The 20,200-nt window shown below is 42.8% G+C and overlaps 2 protein-coding genes across 8 annotated transcripts in view; one reads left to right on the top strand and one right to left on the bottom strand.

Annotated features, from left to right (window-relative positions):
* DRC9 (dynein regulatory complex subunit 9) overlaps positions 1-20,200 on the top strand; it is a 36,774-nt gene that overhangs the window by 8,276 nt on the left and 8,298 nt on the right. For 6 of the 7 annotated variants that reach the window (XM_073359123.2, XM_073359116.2, XM_073359120.2 and 3 more), the window contains 5 exons: positions 4,189-4,336; positions 7,417-7,664; positions 9,008-9,136; positions 13,386-13,467; positions 19,251-19,412. In XM_073359123.2, the coding sequence (XP_073215224.1) occupies positions 4,189-4,336; positions 7,417-7,664; positions 9,008-9,136; positions 13,386-13,467; positions 19,251-19,412 (769 nt within the window). Of the gene's footprint in view, positions 1-1,531; positions 1,551-4,188; positions 4,337-7,416; positions 7,665-9,007; positions 9,137-13,385; positions 13,468-19,250; positions 19,413-20,200 lie in introns of those variants that run through there. The other variant, XM_073359122.1, reaches the window with a different exon arrangement.
* The window catches only part of LRCH3 (leucine rich repeats and calponin homology domain containing 3), a 121,702-nt gene continuing 118,875 nt past the window's right edge, over positions 17,374-20,200 (bottom strand). Inside the window, exon 21 of the mRNA XM_078854342.1 lies at positions 17,374-17,436. Within this exon, the coding sequence (XP_078710468.1) occupies positions 17,389-17,436 (48 nt within the window). The 3' untranslated portion in view covers positions 17,374-17,388. The remainder of the gene's footprint in view (positions 17,437-20,200) is intronic.

Raw genomic sequence — 20,200 nt, 5'->3', positions numbered from 1 at the left:
GGAGCTTGCGAAGGAATGGAAAGAACTATGGACTAAAGGGGGAAAAAAGGACTTAAGGTTTTAGAATGTATGATCAAAAATTGAAGATAATACCATGCTCCACAGTCATGTTAGGAAAAATGACATAGTCCTTTTTAAAGGGCTAACAGGTCATTGTGCCTTGAATAATAAGTTAAACGTATTAAAAAGAAATAAAGATGGGCTGTGTAATGTGTGCAAAGCCAAGGAACCTGTTAATGATGTTCTATGGCATGGTCTCCAATATTTTTATGCACAAGATCGCTTTTTGAATTTAAGTGCAACCCAAGATCTACCCCATTCCTTCCCCAAAGCCCTGGCCTGCTCACTCCATCCCCCCCATCACTCACTCTCCCCCACCCTCACTCACTTTCCCCGGGCTGTGGCAGGGAGTTGAGGTTCGGGAGAGGGTGCAGGCTCTGGGCTAGGGCCAAGAGGTTCGGAGTGTGAGAGGGGGCTCTGGGCTCAGCCTGGGGCAGGGGATTGGGGTACAGAAGGGGGTATGGGGTGCTGGCTCTAGGAGGGGGCTTAGGGCTGGGGTGCAGGCTCCCGCCAGGCGGTACTTATTTCAGGCGGCTCCCAGTCGGCGCCACAGCGGGGCTAAGGCAGGCTCCCTGCCTGCCCCGGCCCCACGCCACTCTCAGAAATGACTAGCATGCATGCCCCTGAAGCTCTGTGTGCTGCTCCTGCCTGCAAACACCACCCCTGCAGCTCCCATCACGCAGTTCCCCGTTCCCAGCCAATGGGACTTGTGGGGGGCAATGCTTGCAGGCAGGAGCAGCGCACGGAGACCTCTGCCCCTCCCCTTCGGGACCTCAGGGGTGTGCTGACCTCTTCCGGGAGCAGTGCATGGCCAGGGTAGACAGTGAGCCTGTCTTAGCCCTTATGCTGCCAGACTTTTAGTGGCCGGAGATCGCAATCGACTGGCAGAGGCTCCAGGATCGACCAGTTGATTGCGATCTACGGGATGGTGATCACTGTTGTATGGCATTGTGAAAAATATTCTATAGAAAGTAAGTTTCTGGATGAAAAATTGAGTCAGCCCAGAATCAAAGATTTTTCCCTACAGGGACTAGTGAGAATGTCAGGGAAATGCAATAGTGCAAAAAAGCCTTGCTGTAGAAGGATATTTAAAAAACCAAAACTTGGCTAAAAATGAATGAAGAAGGTGGTGGTCAGAGCTTCATATGAGGAGGCTGCTGTGTCAAAACACTAAAGACAAAGTGCAGGGTGGTACTTTGTAGAAGCAGGACTGCAACTCAGAGCTTCCTGGCAGCAGGGGTAACTGACTGGGGAAATGGGTTGGCTTCCCAGGTCCTCTCAGAAAGGAGAAGGGCTGGTACTTTCCTTTGACTTCTCAAAGGCCTAGGACGCTGGTTTTTGTGGGCTGTGCAAGCAAACAGACTTTTTGTTTGGATTCCTTTAGCTCCCCTCTCTCCTGCAATTTGCCTTGAACAGCACAGCTGGAGGCCTGAGCCTAGACTGAGAGGCAGCAGCAGTGCCCACCCTCTCCCCAAGGGGGTGCTAGAAAGGTATGGCCTATTACAAGTGTATAAACAGGAGCGTGCTAAGACATGAGAGAGAATTGTTTCACTCTTCTCGGCATTGGTAAGGCTTCAGCTAGAGTAGCGTGTCCAGTTCTGGGCACCACACTTTAGGAAAGATGTGGAAAAACTAGAGAGAGTCCAGAGGAGAGCAACAAAAATGCTTAAAAGTTTAGAAAACCTGACCTATGCAGAAAGGTTAAAAAAACTGGACGTTTAGCCTTGAGAAAAAGATGACCAAAGGGGGACCTGATAAGTCTTCAACTACATTAGGAATTGTTATAAAGAGAACTGTGATCAATTGTTCTCCAAGTCCACTGAAAGTAGGATAAGAAGCCATCCACTTAATGAGCAGCAAGGGATATTTAGGTTACATATTAGGAACAACTTTCTAACTCTAAGGGAAGTTAAGCTCTGGAATAGGCTTCCAAGGAAGGTTGTGGAATGCCCATCATTGGAGGTTTTTAAGAACATGTTGGACAAACACCTGTCAAGGATGGTCTAGATCAGTGGTTCTCAAAATAGGGAAACTTGTTCAAGGAAAGCCCCTGGCGGGCCACACTGGTTTGTTTACCTGCAGGAAGGGCAGCCAGCGCTTCCCTTGGCCTATGCTGCTTTCTGCAGCCCCCATTGGCCTGGAACGGCGAACCACAGCCAGTGGGAGCCAAGATCGGCCGAACCTGCAGATGCAGCAGGTAAACAAACCGGCGTGGCCTGCCAGATGCTTTCTCTAAACAAGCGGCGCCCCTAGTTTGAGAACCGCTGGTCTAGATATTGTTGGTCCTGCGTCAATACTGGGAGATGGACTAAATGACCTCTTGAGGTCCCTTCTAGCCCTGCAGTTCTATGATTCTGTAGAGTCAAACTGAAGATGCCATCAGGAGCTAGTTAAACCTCCTGGAAAGGATTAATATCTTCAAGGAACATACTCCATGAAACAGAATGTCAAGAAACAGACAAATTAAAAATAGAGGGTCCTTTTACTGTACCCCACCTTTTGTGACGCTGAAAATGTGGTAGGCCTGAGCTAACAAATTATATTCATCTTCTGCCTATTTGAAACTAATTTCACATTCTAATACTAAATTATTACAGTTTCTTCAAGTCAGGAAGTTGCTGAAGAAAGTAACTCACTCTAACTGCAGTGCAGATACAGAGTATGGCTGAATCTAAACCTCTTTAGAATTCATAGAGCATAACAGTGCCTCAACCCTATTAATCACAGGTCTGATCCATTTCCAGAGTGTGCTTGCAGACTGGGATTATAATGTTCTGCAGACTTTGAGTGTTTGTTCAAGAGATTTTAAACATGGCCCAAGTCCAACAGCAGACAGAGAAGGACTAGTGGAGACTTCTATTATTAGACTTTATTGTAATACCCAGAAGGCCCAATCAGAATCAGGGTCCTATTGTGCTAGGTTGCTGTACAAACACAATCTCTTTTGTGTGTGTGCGCATGCATGGTGGGGGTTTGTGGGGGTGGGAAAGAGGGTTGTAACATGGACCAGAAGCTTCTATTCAAATACCAAATAATAATTCTGGAAACTTACTTAGCAAAAATAAAGTTTGCATAAGATCTTGACTGGCATTTGTTCCTTTTTCTTTAAAAATAACCTGCACAAATTAATAGTTTAAATTGTATGAGAATCTCAGCACAATCATGTTTATTTTGCCTTTTAAAAAACCCACTGGCTGCAAAAAGCTAAATCTAAGACACATTCCTCCTGTTTTATTGTTAAAAGGGATAGTATGATTAAAAATCCTGTGTATGTACAATAAAAATGTCTTTACCTATGTTACAGTTTAGATGACAAAGTCAAAACTGAAATCTCTACTTTTCAAGCTACTAACATACTTTTCTCACTGTTTATGGTGATGTTTACTTATGTATTTTGCTCAGCTTGGACAAAGAAAATAGGCTGGTCAATTTCCATTTAGCTTCAGTGTAGTCTAATGCTGTGTTGTTTGATTTGCAAACGTGGCATGGGAATGCTGATTTGTATATGAACATACTTTTTCCATTTGAATTGAAATAAACTTGTTCAAGATTTCAAAAATAGGAGGTGAAAGTTAATTTCCTCAGTCCATACGTAGGCTCTTGCCCTGATTTTCAAAAAGTGCTGAGTTCCCAGCAGCTCGTATTAAGGTCAATGGGATGATCCAAAAATATTCCAGGTAATGATGAGGAACAGTTTAAAGCATAAGTTGGCAAAAGTGCAGCCTATGGAGTTCAACATAGCTAGCAGGCACCTTCATTTTGAATATGGATAGGGAGTCTACAAATCTCAGTACTAAATGCTCCAATCTGAGCTGGGGGGGGCCAGGCCACTTGACCCAATTTGGAGCATTGCGCTGTAGGATTCAGGCTGCCCAAACATAACTAAGATGAGGGTGGCTGTGAAACTATTTTGTTAATGTGAGTTAAGGCTCCCACTATGTTCAAATGCAGCCCTTAGGGGAGCATGATTTTTGGGGTAATGAGTGCAAGATAGGCTATGCAAAAAATAGAAAAGAGATGAAAGGCTGCAGATTTAAGGCCATTTAAGTATCTACTATTACTTAAACTGCTGTTACGAACTCCACGCTGTCTCTCATTGTCGTCACATGCTGTGCTTGTTCCTTTTAGCAAGAACATGGCAAATAAAAAGATGGAAATATTCTCCCCTCTGGAAGCTGTGCAAATCTGTGCTGTGCTGGAGGACTGTCTTGATCAGCTTGCTATTCTTGGATATATTATGCCAGTTTCCTATGAAGGCAGGACAGACATCAGCAATGTAGGTGCCTCAATTTTTTTAAATTCTCTGATTTTCCTTCCTGTCTTTATGCTACAACTTCTTACCTTCTTTTGACTCCTCTTAAAAATAAATGTTGATATATTTTCATTGTAAAGTGCCCCACAGCCCGTGAGAGAAGGAACATTCTGTTTGCCAGAAGCTGGGAAAGGACGACAGGGAATGGATCACTTGATGACTACCTGTTCTGTTCATTGCCTCTGGGGCACCTGGCACTGGCCACTGTCAGAAGACAGGATACTGGGCTAGATGGACCTTTGGTCTGACCCAGTATGGCTATTATAAATGCATCATCTTGTTCAGCTGTAGACTGATTTTAATACTTATATTTCAGTAGCACGCAGAGGCCCTAATAAGGATTGGGGTCCCATTCAGCTAGGCACTGCACGAACATAAACAAAAACATGATTCCTATGCCAAAGAACTTACAATCTAAGATAAAAGTCAAGATGCAAAGGAGTAGGGAAAGGAAAACGATCAAGCATAGCTAAGTTGTATATACCTATATGCATTCTCTTTTTAAAAAGCAAAGAACAGGATTTTCAAAAACACTCAATTCTGATGTAATTCTACTCCCACAGAGGTCACTCATGAAACTCCCATTGACTTTAGGGGGAACAGAGTTGGGCCAACACTGAACATTTTTGAAAATTCCACCCTAGATCTATAACTAACCAACTGCCCCTCAATCTAGAGACATTAACTGGCTGATTTCATATTAGGCATCACAGCATAAGTGGGTCTTGAGGGGAGATTTGAAAGAGAGGGCAGCTCAGAGGGGTGTTCCATGCATTAGAGGCAGCCTACTGGAAGTGCCGAGATGTTTTTGGAGAAGGAGGCAGTTGCAGGGGATGGTACAGTGGCGAATGAGGTGATAGGACACAAGAGTGGGCCTAACCACCTTGAGAGGCAAATAGTTTTCATATCTGCTATCACCTCAAGAATCTGAACGTTTACTGAAGGCAGCAGCCAATTTCCAGGCTGAGCAGTTATGAAACTTTTCCTTATGAGTAAGGAACTCGAAATAATTGAAGCATTATGACTGAGGTGGCATAAACTACTGGAACTTAGTTTATCTGGTGTAATGCGGCTTCTTTTTATTCTACTCACTATGCCTAAAGTATCAGCAGAGAAAGAAAGAGGAAGAGTAAAGTAAAATTTAATTTTGTATAGCAGTCCTTTGTCTCTTATCTGTTTTCAAGAACAAGAAGTCTATTATATGGTGACAGAGAATACTCAGGTTTCAGAGTAGCAGCCGTGTTAGTCTGTATCCGCAAAAAGAAAAGGAGGACTTGTGGCACCTTAGAGACTACCATATTTATTTGAGCATAAGCTTTCGTGAGCTACAGCTCACTTCATCAGATGCATTGAAGGAGCTGTAGCTCATGAAAGCTTATGTTCAAATAAATTTGTTAGTCTCTAAGGTGCCACAGGTCCTCCTTTTCTTTTTAAAGAATACTCAGAATCTGAAGTGTGTACTAGATTCAGAGCCTGACTAATGCTTAAGCCATACAGTAGAGGGCACTCCTTCCCTGAAAAGAGATCTATGGACTAGATCCACCTGTTCCCAGATATGAATTCTCATTCACTGAATAGCGTGAGGAAAGCTTCTGATGTATTAGCAGTGAACGCTCACAGAGAAAACACATTCCTAAGGATTCTAGGGGGTTTTCTCCTCCTGACACACACGTTCAGTTTGTGATAGTGTCAATGAAAGTCACGCCCAATATAGAGAACAGCTATGTGCTAATTCCATTGCTCTGTGATTTTGTCACTGTATCCCATCCTCTATTTTTCAATTGTAAATTGTCAGTTTCATTTCAAGGGACCCTATCTTCTGCCTAGCACTTAGGCATGCTATTGCAGCTGTAGAAGTCAATCATAGTTATGACATTTTATATAACACTAATCACAGTGTCAGCTGATAATTCATTAACTTTCTCAATCAATGACTAGGGTGCACTGCTCCATTTCATGTGTCCCCCCAGACGAATGGAGTGTTTCCATTTGCTGAATTTAGTGCAGTTGCCTCCTACACTGTGCCACAAAAATAAACTTCTAGCTGACTGAACAAAAGGCACCTCATGCACTTTACAAATTCTCCATCCTTTAGTAATTGAACTATCCCAGGGATTTTAAGGTACCTGTCAAAGTGCCTGTAGATACTACATTACATTAAAGCAGTTTCTTTGCCACGCTCAGGTTTTTCTGGAGTTCAGTCACTTAAGAGATTGAGATTCAAGCTATTTTAATATTGTTAATTTAAAGTAATTTTTTTTATTTGCACCTGTCTGTATACATTTAGTGTATACAATTTATATACCTATTCACACAAATACACATACACACCTCAGCTGGTTGACTGCCCTAACTCAATGGAGCTATGATAATTTACATCAGCAGGGGATCTCTGTTTGTTTTCCAACTCACACCTTAGGCTGCCCTAAAATATCCAAAATGTTTCCATATAGCTTGTTACGAAGGTAGCGGCCAATATTTTGAATTTCCCCTGCTGATTCTTGTTGTATTTACTCCACCACACAAAACCGCTAAACAAACACATTCACCCAGCACTTACACTTCTATTAAGAAGGCAGCACAACGCACAGTGATTGATATAGAAATAAGGCAGGCAGGCAAGCTCTAGGTGATGCTGGTGGCAATTAAATGAGAAATAGACAACAGGGTGACCCTTCCTCTCTCCTCAGTCTTCACCTTGGTCCTTGTCCTGCACCAGCCTTTGCACATGCTTAATTTTACACACTTTGAATAGTCCCATTGACCTCAATGGGCCTATGCTCCTGTGCTTAAAGTTAAGGAGGGATAAAGGTCTTTGCAAAAATCAAGCATACATTATAACTAAGTAAAGATTGCATTATTTTGGATATCAGACTCCCGTCTCTTTGGTGTGTAATTTAATACACTCTATCAATGGCTGTAGGCATGATTCTAATCTAGTTTACTGTTTAATCAACTTTTTCCTCTTCTGTTACATAACATTGCAGAGTTTTTCATTTCTCTTCTGTCCCTTATGCACATAAATCTCTTTTGTTCCCTTGTAGATTGATGCCCAAGAAATTAGTGAAATCACCAAGAGCCAGAAGGAGTTGGGGGTTAAGTTTCAACAGCTCATGTCAGCAAAGTCAGAGAACAGGCCAACAGTTCCCTCTGAGTCACTGAAGTTCACAGAACTGGGGCAGCAGCTGCAGGAGACAAGTGGAGATCTAAAAAGGGCCAATCATCTTTTTAGTAGGGCTGCAAAACAGAGTGCTGTGTCCTCCGATAACCTCAGAAAAGTTCAAGCTGATAGGTGAGTGATCAGAGAGGACTGTGGCTTTTAATGAGAGCTGGCAGATGACAGACCTGAAGACTGTGAAGTCCTTCATTTCTCTCCAGAACAGATAGCAGCAGTATACGCTTCCCTTCTCCTCCTTGCTAATGTACTTCAACCCTAACCTGGACGGAATAGGGAGTTTAGTCTTCAAGACCCTGGCTTCTGCTTAGACTGACAGCAAGGAGGCCATTTACTGTGGTTTGGGAACTAGGATACCTATCCATCAGGGAATGGACTGACACTACCAACTAATTTCTCAAAGGTTTGCAAAGTATGGCCTAGCGTTAATGACTTTTGGTCACTTTAATAGAATCCAAACTGATGACCTTTCAATAATTCATCCCTGGAGCCATCCAGTACTGGTGTTTGAATGTTTGGAATCAAGGTTTCTCTAGCAAATATTAGTTTATTAGTGAAATTAGTTTAACAGGCTGAGCATTGTCTCTTGAGCTCAGTCAATTAATGTCTCATCTGATGTCACTGTAGCACTGTTACTACTGTGCACTCGATCCTGCTTTACAGAACAGCTAATGAACACCAAGGCCAAGATTTTCTTAAAAAAGGGAAGATGATGATAGCCCATATTTTAGGCTCCTAATTAGATGGCTTGATTTGAAAGAGTGCTGAGCACATAGCAGCTCATTGATTTAAGGAGTCTAACATTAGGTGCATATATTAGAAAATCTTGGCCTGTATAATTAAGCAGCAAAGTCAAATGAATGAGTTCAAGGAAATTCAGTGCAAAAAAATTCCCAAATGAATGCAAAATTGCCACTGAGAATGTAATCACATATTCATCAGGAAATTCTACATGCTGGTAAATTGTAAGCTCTTCAGGGCAGGGACCACGTTTGTGTAAATTTCTGTACAGCACCTAGCACAATGGGTTTCCATCTTGAGTGGGGCCTCTTAGTGCTACTGTAATATAAAAGTTAAATGATAACTCAACCACACTGTATGTTCTTAAGGCATAAACGTAACTCCTCCACCATTCTACACAATATTCCAGATGCACAAGTGGGAGTTATAGTGGGAAACCTAACTCTGTCTACACCAAAGGTTTTGCTGGCATGGGTAAGGGGAGTGATTTTTTTCGCACTCCTAGCCATTATAGCTATGCCAGCAAAACTTTGTAGTGTCGACGAAAAGCCTTGGATTTGGTGTAAGAACCTGAACAGAAGAGAAGCAGGACATTACGTTACTGTAACTTTTTTAGCAGTGAACAATAACAGGGTCTGTATGTTTGAGCCAGGCATTGAATTGCCAGAAAATAACATCTTTGTCTAAGCTGCTGTTGTGTTCCTCGTTCTTGTCGGCAGGCAGTATGCGAGCGATGTGATTGCAGACACTTTGCAGGAAATGCAGACTTCAGGAACGTTTCAGAGCCTGTTGCAAGCTGTGCAGAGAGAAGAGGAGAAGAAGTTTAACTTCTACACCACCATCATCAGGTTAGGGTTGTGTTAGGCATTTTCCCAGCTTCAATCACCACTGCTCCCGAGTACATGTTCTCACTTACAGTATACAAGAGAACACAGCTTTTTCCATCTGAGCATTGCTGTGTACTTCATAAACATTTACTACATTATATTTAGGGAGAGAAGTCACTTCTGGGCCTACTGCCCTGTCTACAGTGAGAATGCCCCCTCCTGCCCATGTCCTGCCACCAGAATGCTACTGACATGCCCCCTGCCTCCTCTTATGCTACTGGGGATTGGGAGCACAGAGATGGCAGAGCTGCCTCCATCAGCAGAGAGTTACCTTAGACAAGGAATTGGCACACAAAATTGCAAGCCCATTAGCAAGAACTTTTAATGAATCTGTAAACTCAGGGGTTGTACCGTATGATTGGAGAATTGCTAACATAGTTCCTATTTTTAAGAAAGGAAAAAAACGTGATCCGGGTAACTACAGGCCTGTTAGTTTCACATCTGTGGTATGCAAGGTTGTGGAAAAAATTTTGAAGGAGAAAGTAGTTAAGGACATTGAAGTCAATGGTAAATGGGACAAAATACAACATGGTTTTACAAAAGGTAGATCGTGCCAAACCAACCTGATCTCCTTCTTTGAGAAAGTAACAGATTTTTTAGACAAAGGAAACACAGTGGATCTAATTTACCAAGATTTCAGTAAGGCGTTTGATACCGCGCCACATGGGGAATTATTAGTTAAATTGGAAAAGATGGGGATCAATATGAAAATTGAAAGGTGGATAAGGAATCGGTTAACAGGGAGACTACAGCAGGTCCTACTGAAAGGTGAACTGTCAGGTTGGAGGGAGGTTACCAGTAGAGTTCCTCAGGGATCAGTTTTGGGACCAGTCTTATTTAATCTTTTCATTACTGACCTTGGCACAAAAAGTGGGAGTGTGCTAATAAAGTTTGCAAATGATACAAAGCTGGGAGGTTTTGCCAATTTAGAGAAGGACCGGGAAATCATACAGGAAGATTTGGATGACCTTGCAAACTGGAGTAATAGTAATAGGATGAAATTTAATAGTGAGAAGTGTAAGGTTATGCATTTAGGGATTAATAACAAGAATTTTAGTTATAAACTGGGGATGCATCAATTAGAAGTAACAGATGAGGAGAAGGACCTTGAAGTATTGGTTGATCATAGGATGACTATGAGCCGCCAATGTGATATGGCTGTGAAAAAAGCTAATGCGGTCTTGGGGTGCATCAGGAGAGGTATTTCCAGTAGGGATGAGGAGGTTTTAGTACCGTTATACAAGGCACTGGTGAGACCTCACCTGGAATACCATGTGCAGTTCTGGTCTCCCATGTTTAAGAAGGATGAATTCAAACTGGAACAGGTACAGAGAAGGGCTACTAGGATGATCCGAGGAATGGAAAACCTGTCTTATGAAAGGAGACTCAAGGAGCTTGGCTTGTTTAGCCTAACTAAAAGAAGGTTGAGGAGAGATATGATTGCTCTCTATAAATATATCAGAGGGATAAATACCGGAGAGGAAGAGGAATTATTTAAGCTCAGTACCAATGTGGACACAAGAACAAATGGATATAAACTGGTCATTGGGAAGTTTAGACTTGAAATTAGACGAAGGTTTCTAACCATCAGAGGAGTGAAGTTTTGGAATAGCCTTCCAAGGGAAGCAGTGGGGGCAAAAGATCTGTCTTTAAGATTAAACTCGATAAGTTTATGGAGGAGATGGTATGATGGGATAACATGATTTTGGCAATTAATTGATCTTTAAATATTCATGGTAAATAGGCCCAATGGCCTGTGATGGGATGTTAGATGGGGTGGGATCTGAGTTACTACAGAAAATTCTTTCCTGGGTATCTGGCTGGTGAATCTTGCCCACATGCTCAGGGTTTAGCTGATCCCCATATTTGGGGTCAGGAAGGAATTTTCCTCCAGGGCAGACTGGAAGAGGCCCTGGAGGTTTTTCGCCTTCCTCTGTAGCATGGGGCACGGGTCACTTGCTGGAGGATTCTCTGCTCCTTGAAGTCTTTAAACCACAATTTGAGGACTTCAGTAGCTCAGACATAGGTGAGAGGTTTTTCGCAGGAGTGGGTGGATGGGGTTCTGTGGCCTGCATTGTGCAGGAGGTCGGACTAGATGATCATAATGGTCCCTTCTGACCTTGGTATCTATGAATAAGTGTAATCCACTGGTGAGTGTGTTACAGGTTCCCCTCTGTAGCGATCTTCAGCAAATAGGAGTCTGTTACAGCCCCAAGTACAGAGCTTTAGCTCAAGCTGTAGGTCGTGCTTTTTGGCTCTGGAGGTCCTCAGTTCAATCCCAGGTGTATCAGCCAAGCTGGCAGCTCTCACATGATGGGAATTCACCACCAGCATTTTCCACTGTTTTAAGGCCACTTTGCTCTGTGTAGCAAACAGGAGGCAATGCTGCGATTTGCATGGGTGAAGCTTACCTTGATTTCAAGCAAATGTAAGCACCAGTCGTGCACACCGTGGCTTTAAGCAGCTACAGTGGTGGTCACCAACAGCTGTGATCAAGGCAAATCCCCAGTGCAGAAGAGGCCTACGTGTGAAGTGTCTAATTTCCTCAAATGGATACTTGCTGCATACAACAGTTGTCCCCTATCTAAAACTAGAGGGATCTATTCTGCTTCCCCATGCAGTGGGCAGAATTAAAATGAGTGGTGATTGTCTGTGGAATAACCATCAGATATTTCAAGCAGAAAATGGACAAATTACTACACCTGAAAATGGCATCTCAGTTTATTCTCCACCCATTAGATGTGTCTAATCAGTGCTAAGGGTTCACCTTCCTTTGCGCTTTTTTGGAGTGAGCCCTATATGTCTTCCAGTAGAACATGGCTTCTGGTTTTTGGTTTTGTCCAATCGATAAAAACATCCCAACACCAATAAACCCCAGAAATGGTTACATGTATCTAAGGGTTTGTCTAAACCCTTAGTAATGTGGACTAAAGAGGTGTGATTTCTAAAGCGCACCAATATGTTGTGGATCAATCGGTCTGTGTAGACACTAAGGGTTCCTTAGTGCGCTTTAAGGTAGTGCTGTTTGAAACAGTACTATATTAAAGAGGACTAGGGAATGTTACAAAGAGATTATTTATTACAGTATATACAAAAGCCCTGAACCCCCCGGATTTCTGGACATCTACAGAGAAATCTAAGTTTGATTTTTAACTGTCAACGTGTGCGTCTAAAAGTAGTCTTATGGAATGTATGTTGGAGTGTAAGCTCTTCAGGGCAGGGACTTGCCAAATTGCTTAATGAATAAAGTGCCATATGCACCCATGGCCCTGTGTGGATATTAGATTATAAGCATAAAACCTTAGGAAAAAATCGGAGTGACAAGGGCCACGGTAACACAAGCTGGAAAGCTACCGGCTATACATGTTAAGGCACAGATTCTGTTTTTTTCTTCTTTTGTGAAGGGAAAGTGGGAAGCTTGTGCAAATAAAAAAAAATTCAAATTGCCCATCAACAACAGAATGTATGCCTGCACCAAAGACGACCGTGATTTTGTTTTAAAATGTAAACATCTTTGTCAATTTTGGTGTCCATACATCTCCCCTTACTGATTTGAGAATTTGAACAGGTTTGTTTTTTAAAATATACTTTTCAGTTCACCCTTAACAAAAATAGTCTTATAGAAAAACTAAAGCCCGTGTAATCTGGAAATGGGCAGTGATTAGGGACATGACCCTACATTGAAATTTGTGGGATTTTAGTATAAAAGCTGTCCCCAAATAGTAAGATTCTTTCCTCCATCCTCTCAACCAAATAAATCAAGTCTTTGTGGAATCTGTACAGGCTTCTGTTGGAAGAATTCTACATTTCTTGCTTCATTCTCCCAATCAGTCCCACCTGTCTGGCTCAGCAGTGGTACGTGAGCTATGCACACATCACTGCACTGTGGATTTATTTACCATGTCATCAGCTCTACAATCACATCCCAGTTTGACTTTCAGATACATAGCCTCCCTGAAGCTTAAAATGGACAGAAAATTGCCTATTTGCCAACCAACCAAGGAAAGATGGCTCACCCTATGGTACTGCAAAGTCCTGGGGAGCTTTCCAACCTACAAGCTCTCAGGGCAAGCAGGAGGAGCAGGGCTGTGTTTTGTAAGCTGCAACACTGCATCAGAAGGGAGGAAGTTCCCTTCCTGGGGAAAGCTAACCCTACTTTCTCATTCTGTGTTCAAGGAATGTAGGTTTTCCCTCTTGCTTTTTCCTCTAGGGAGGAGGAAGGAAGGAAGGAGATAAAGTCCCTCCAGAAACAGCTACAAGATGTCAAGAAAGAAAAGGATTTAGAACTTCAGGTAAGAATATTTGAGATGGGCAGCATGCTAAAGAGGAAATGTTTTACTGAGCATGCCCAGACTGGGACCTCTCCTTCCTAGGGAGGTTCACAGTGTCCGATGAAAGGGTGTGAGCACACATGTAACATTCTCTCATTTGGGGGCAGGCAGGAAAAATATAAAGAAAACAAGAGCGAGTATAGCTACATCATCAGTGTTCTGGGTGTTGAATGATCGTTAATTACTGTTAAAGCACCAATCAGTGCTGTAGAGCTATAATAGTCTCTTCCTCAGGAAGTTTACAATCTAAGAGAGACACAGATCAGATCTGAATGCAGTGGGAAACCCAGAGGATGGTGTTAATTGGGATCGGGATGGCATAATAATCACAGAGATTAGTATTTGAAGGCCTAGTAGAATAAGTAGGTTCTAAGGAAGGAGTTAATGAAGATGGTGGGGACATAATATTCTGTGATAAAGGGTTGATCCAGGCATAAGGGAGAAAGCATGAAGAGGAGAGAGTGAGAAGGAAATGAAGGGAGTGATGCTGCTGCACACTGATGGAGTGAGGGGTGTGCGAAAAGAAACCAGAGAGATAGAGGCAGAGCCATGCAGGGCCTTGAAGGCAAGGACAAGAATCTGACACTGTGAGGAGGAGGTAGCAGAGAATCTGTATAAAAGAGTGATCTGGTTGAGTGGCAAATGAGGGTCATTTTATCGACAGTATTCTTGATGGACTAGAGGTGAGCGAGATGGAAAACAGGGAGTCCAGAGGGGAGGACTTAGCAGTAGTTGATCCAGGAGATTACTTGGTTGTGGAAGAACATTTGAAGTTGAAAGCGCATTGAGGAAGGGCTTCTTTTTATAAAAGTTGAAGAGGAAGAAGCAGCAGGACTTGGTGAGAGCCTAGATGCGCATGGAAGAGCAAGAGCCATTGAAAAATGCCCCCATGGTTGCAAGTCTGACAAGGATGGTATTGGTATAGGAGAAGAGAAGGTTTGGGAGGAAAGACGAGGAGCTCAGATATAACTGTGTACAGTATGGGGAAACAGCAGAAACTTCAAACGTGATATCAATGAGACAGGAAGAAATGTTGAAGTGAAAAGTAGATTTGAGAGTCATCAACATAGAGGTGCTAGAAGAGACAAATGGGGGCAGATGAAATAAATAAGTGTAGGAGGAAGAAAAGGAGGCGACAAAAAGAACCCAGGTGAACCTTGTAGAAAGGAGGAACCACTGAAGGCAATATTGAAGGAACAAATGGTTACAAGGTAGGTAGTGAACCAAGGAAGGACAGACACAGGAGGTCAAAGGTTTTCCAGGAGAAATGGAGAGTGAGGATTACTTTTCTAGAGGATTTCAGTGTCTTCAGTTTGGCACTACGTCTAAAGGAATCTGAGGTCAGAGACTAGTCTGCAAAAGATAGATATTTCTAGATATAGAATTTTTATAGAATAGATATTTCTTTTCTGTTGCTGAAACTGGGACTCAAGCCTATATCCAGGCCCTAAGGGGGAAAACGGAACAGCTTAAAAGAAATGTTGACCTCTGTTTGGCAGTTAAAAGAAATAAATTAGTTGTTTCATTTGGCCTCAGGCAGTGTGGCAGTCACCTGAAGATTATATTTTGTCCATTTCTTAGCACATGTTGTCTCCTCCCATTCCGATTCAGGACCCCCATCGGGTAATGCTCTCCATGCACTCTACCAACATAAGGAGCAGAGCTGGTGCCAAAGTCAGTGCTCTAGAAGCCCAACTTATGCATGCTGTTCTGTTTTAATGTAGTTTCCACAGCTCTTTCCAGCGCTAGGAAAAGCGCATCACCCGCTGGAGCTTCTTTGGCCTCAGCTTTGTTAAACTTTTTTGCGTTTGGTGTAGGTGATGATCCTCTGTTTTTCAGCCTTTACCTTCTGATCTTTGAGTACCTCCCTTCCGTCTTTGCGATCAGCCTCACAAAGTGTGGCCTGCAGTCATTTTCTTTCCAGTTTAAAGTCCTCTTCCTGGGTTTCCTTATAGCTTGATCCTTGATAACAAATCAAGCTGAAGCTACTTTCAAATCCTGCTTTCCTCCCATTGCTAAAAAATGACCTGCTCTGATTAGGTCTCCTGGGAGAATGATTTCAATTCATTTCATTGATGAATTTCTGACAGGCAGCTTTAACTGAGACTTTAATGATTTGGCACATTGCCAACTAATTAAAAAAAAAGCATATTGATTATGGAACATTTTGAGCAGCGACAATAGATGGAGGTAGGGCCTAAAGCCCCCCCTGGCAGTCTCCAGTCTTTGGACTGAGTGTGAAAGAGAAAACAGAAGCAAGCAGGTACAATCATGGATTTAGAAAACAAAATTCATTGTTCTGAGTGTGTTCCTTGTATGTTCTTCTTTTGAGCTGTGTTAGCTCTTAACAAGACACTAATTAATAACTCACAGGGCTATTTTGCTGTTTTTCTCTCCTAATTCTCTGTAATGAGTCTCAAATATTCTTCCCCACTGATTTTGTCCTTTTGGCAAACATTGATTCCTCATTCACCTGTATTTCTAATAGAGCTGAAATTAACAAGGCTCTTTTTGTTCTTTCCCTTTTCTTTGTGCACCGGCATCATTAATAACTTTAGTTCAGCTCTAGGAATAAGATTTATTCATTTAGCTATAGCTGCTGCAGTGGTCACTTATATTTTGTAGCTTTTTTTTTTTAATTTTTCATTGATGAAGTGGTGATATTCTATACAGATTATGACGATTAATTATTGAATGCCAAAAACTGTGCTTATGTAACCTTAAGGTTGCACAGTCAGTATCCAAAAGTCAGGCAATGAAAACTTTTAAGTTCCAGCAGCGCTATTTACACATCCTGTAGATTTTACGGTATACATTTTGCAGCAATCAGTAATATAGTAGACTACATACCTTTAGCAGAAAAACAATAATATAATGTTTTGTGTGCAGGAGAGTAGGTTAACATTTTGATTGGGTACTTAGCTTTTATTCATTCTTTTCTGTATAGGTTCTTATACCATGCTCAGCACCTTAATATTAATGCAGTACTAGAAAGTGCCCAAAGTAGCATGACCAACATTTGTCACGTTTGTTCTCTCATCCTCTTGCAGGGAAGAGAAGTGTGTGCAGTGTAGTAGTTTGTTTCAGAAATTTTCACAACCCCCACCCCCATGTGTTTACCATAGAGCAGCCAGGTCATGGTAACTTGCCTCGAACTTGGAGTGGAAGGTGGTGAGGTTTGTGATGGTCCTTAGTTCCTATGGGAGTTCACGCCACAATCTTGGTCTGGACCCTGAGAAAGCTCTGTCCCCTGTTCTGCAACTCCTCATTCCTTATGGTTATAGCCTTAATGTTACCTTAACCATTTCTTGGATTTAATTTCCTAATGCTTTTTAAAAAGGAAAAGAAACGATCCAGACTGACGTGTCTTACAGACTTCACAAGCTCTGCTGGCTTTGCTTTAGGAGTTTGCAATTTCCTTAAAACAAGTATGCATTTAAATAATGGCACACACAAGCACAGTATTCCTCTATTTACGTATACACCTGTATAGAGTTAAGGAAATTTCCTACTATGCATGCTCAGCATGGGCCCTGTCCAGAGCTCATTTAAGTCAATGGACAGGCTATTATTGACTTTGTTGGGCTGTGTTGGCCATTTTCGCAGGGCTGTCTCTTTGGTAAATCAAAACAAGTTTCTTTCAAACCATAGAATGACCCTAATCTTCAAGGAAAGCCTGATCCATGGCATGTTTCAAACTTCAGCCCTTTTTGGTATAGTCCTGTTCTATAGAAGAGTAGTTAGAATGTGTATATAATTACAGTGGGGCAAGTATGTGTTTCAATTCAATGTGTCGGTTTTAATCCATAAGGCCTTAAAATGGTTTGAGGGCTGCTTACCATAGTGAACCCCACTCTCTGTGTGATCCTGCTGCAGTTGCTATCAGTGGAAGGGTTTGAGCTGGACTTCCATTCCAAATGTTTTAGGGGTCTGCAAAAGGAAAAAAGGTTGAAAGCCACTGATAATGCAGCTATGTGACAAGCTCCCCCTTCTGTCTGCTGGAAGCACAACAACGCCCCCACCAGCTGCATTGTTTCATACGGAAGAAAATACAAGCCATTACCAGATAAGTTTGGTATATTATGGAGCATAAATAGGTCCTGTCTCTGCTTGTTATAAAGTCATTTGTCTCAAGTCATATGACAGCATTTGGGCTGTAAAATGATCTTTGGCCTGAGAAACCTTAAAACAATTATGGATGCATGACTTTAACACACACACAAACCTCAGCCAAGGGCCCTAATTATCTTGAGCCTTATATCACAGTTTGCTTTCCCTCGCTATATCTGATGGGAGGGTGTGCGCGCACACTTTCCCTTTGAGTGTTCCAAACTCTTCTGAAAAGGGACTCCCTTCAAATGACTCATGCGGCACTGGCCTTTAAACACAGTGCTATGGAGCAAGCTGTTTTCTGGGGGATCTTCCCCTGTTTACACAGTTAAGGAATGCGGTGGTGCTTGAGAGACAAGATGGGAGCCTTCAAATCACTTAAATAATACCAGCACTTCGGTGTTTCAGCTTCACCTGATGAATGTTGAATCCACTGTAACATGACAGCAAGCAAACAGGAAGAATCTGGTTGAGTAATCAAAGGCACGTGGCACAAGAAGTAGAACCAGATGCATTAAGCTCAGTCTTACGTAACTGCAAACTAGTCTGTTATGACCTTTTGATTCTTAGCACGTCTTGTGCTTTTCATATTAAAGAGAATTCTCCTTTAGTTACGATCCTGCGTTTCTAATCTTCACGGGTTACTCCGAGAAACCAAGTAAAACTAAAAAGCCCAATCCTAAACTGAATCATTCTTCAATTCCCCAGTGCGTTCAAACATCTTGAAACACACTCAGCCACAGACGTCAGCTCAGTACCTTTCAACTCCGGAGTCCCTTCTGCCAGGGGACGCGCTCAGACACAACTTGCAGCTGAAAATCTCAGCTCTCCATTGTAGTGAGAGTGCGCAGGGAAGGGATGATAGCACATAGCCTGCTACTTTTCCTCAGCACTCCTTACTCACCCAGCGACCATGTGCCTTTTAACAAAAGTTATACTGTGCGCCCTGATCAGCTTTCAAAGAAGTAGTGGCCCATATGAACAGAGCAAGAGTCAATTTTCACCTGTTCTTAAATTTGCTTTGCAATTGTTTAGTTTTTCAGGTTACATGAAAACTCCCATGCAAGGAGCCCAATATGCTGTGCAACTAAAGAATTAAACCATAGCACTCTCACAACCGAGATGTCATTTTTTTTTATAGATGGGAAACCGAGGTACAGAGGTTGTGACTTGTCCAAGCTCACACAGTGGGTCTGTGGCAGAGCCAGATATAGACCCCAGTTCAGGAAACTACTTAAGCGTATGCCTCATGTTAAGCCATTGAAATCAATGGAACTACTGAAAGTTATGCAAGTGCTTAAATACCTTCCTGAATCAGGGCTCTAGAGGCCAGGTGTCCTGGTGACTTGTCTGTCACTGCAACCTCTAGATAGATAATCACCCTTCCCTCTTTGTTTGCTGCCTTCTATACGGTTGGTTAAAAATTAGGTTTCTCTTTGAAGCTCATGTTGAACTTGGACAACGCTCTGGGGGAGAGTGAAGCCTTCAGCCCTATGATTTTGAAACATGTGAGGTGGGACACAAGTGAGTTTACCTGGAGTAGTGGGCACAAGAAATGGGGAGGTGACTTGCATTTTGAAGCTTGCTTTTGTGCCCCCCCCCCCATATGCCCCTCCCTCCCGCCTATTCCTCAGAACCGGAACGAGATGATTGCATACCTCAAAGATCAGCTTCAAGAGATGAAGGCCAAGACAGACATGGAGAGCCGCTATGTGAAGAAAGACACAGAGCTCCAGATCTACCAGACCCAGAAAAAGTGCAGCAACGCAGAGAGTGACCTGTTAAATGAAATTGAGGTAAGCACCGTCTTTAGGCCTGTTTGTAAAGCATCTCCAGCTAGCAAGGCGAGAGCTGGCTGCCTGCAGATTGCATTGCCACCAAACAGCCAACATGTAACTCACCATGCAAAGAGATGTTTGTGTTTTACATACAGGTGGCACAAGTGTCTCCGTCTCACCCACCTCCTTGACTCCTGAAGTTAACAATAAGACAGAACTGGGACTCGGTGGGCAGCGCAGAGCTGCCGAGTGCAGCCTCACACTCTCATGGCTCTGGCAATGTCGTGATTGTACTACCTCATCGTTAGGTCATGTTTTCCTCCTATTCTCTAAAACCATGTGGTGGTGTTCTCTGTAATTACAGGACAAGGACAGAGCTGGTCAGCTGCAGGTTTCCACTGTTGATGACCTCAAACAACCAGCCACTTCTATTCAGCTGTGTAGGGAGGGGACAGGCCAGAGGCTGCTCATTATTTTACCAAGCTCACAACAAATAATGGGGCTGATGGGATGGCTGTAACCATTAGCACTGGTAGGTGGCTGCTATGCGTGCACCCTGACAACTATACCACAGGAAGAAGTGTCTGGTTGGAAGGATCCCCCATTCCAGGAACCCATCCCAAGGGTGCAGGTTGCAGAGATCACCCAGCAGTAGAATTGCTGCAAGGATTTAATGATTTCTGGATGAGTCCTCAGGCAGGGCCTCTATGCACATGTATACACAGCGTGTGGCATGCCCATACACACTCCTCCATTAGAGGAGGCTTGCAACTGGAAAAAAATGGCCTCCTGGCTTTGTCTGCCTC

The sequence above is a fragment of the Lepidochelys kempii genome, chromosome 9 (assembly GCF_965140285.1).
Source record: "Lepidochelys kempii isolate rLepKem1 chromosome 9, rLepKem1.hap1, whole genome shotgun sequence".
Classification (NCBI taxonomy): Eukaryota; Metazoa; Chordata; order Testudines; family Cheloniidae; genus Lepidochelys; species Lepidochelys kempii.
This window is presented reverse-complemented; position numbering and strand designations above follow the sequence as displayed.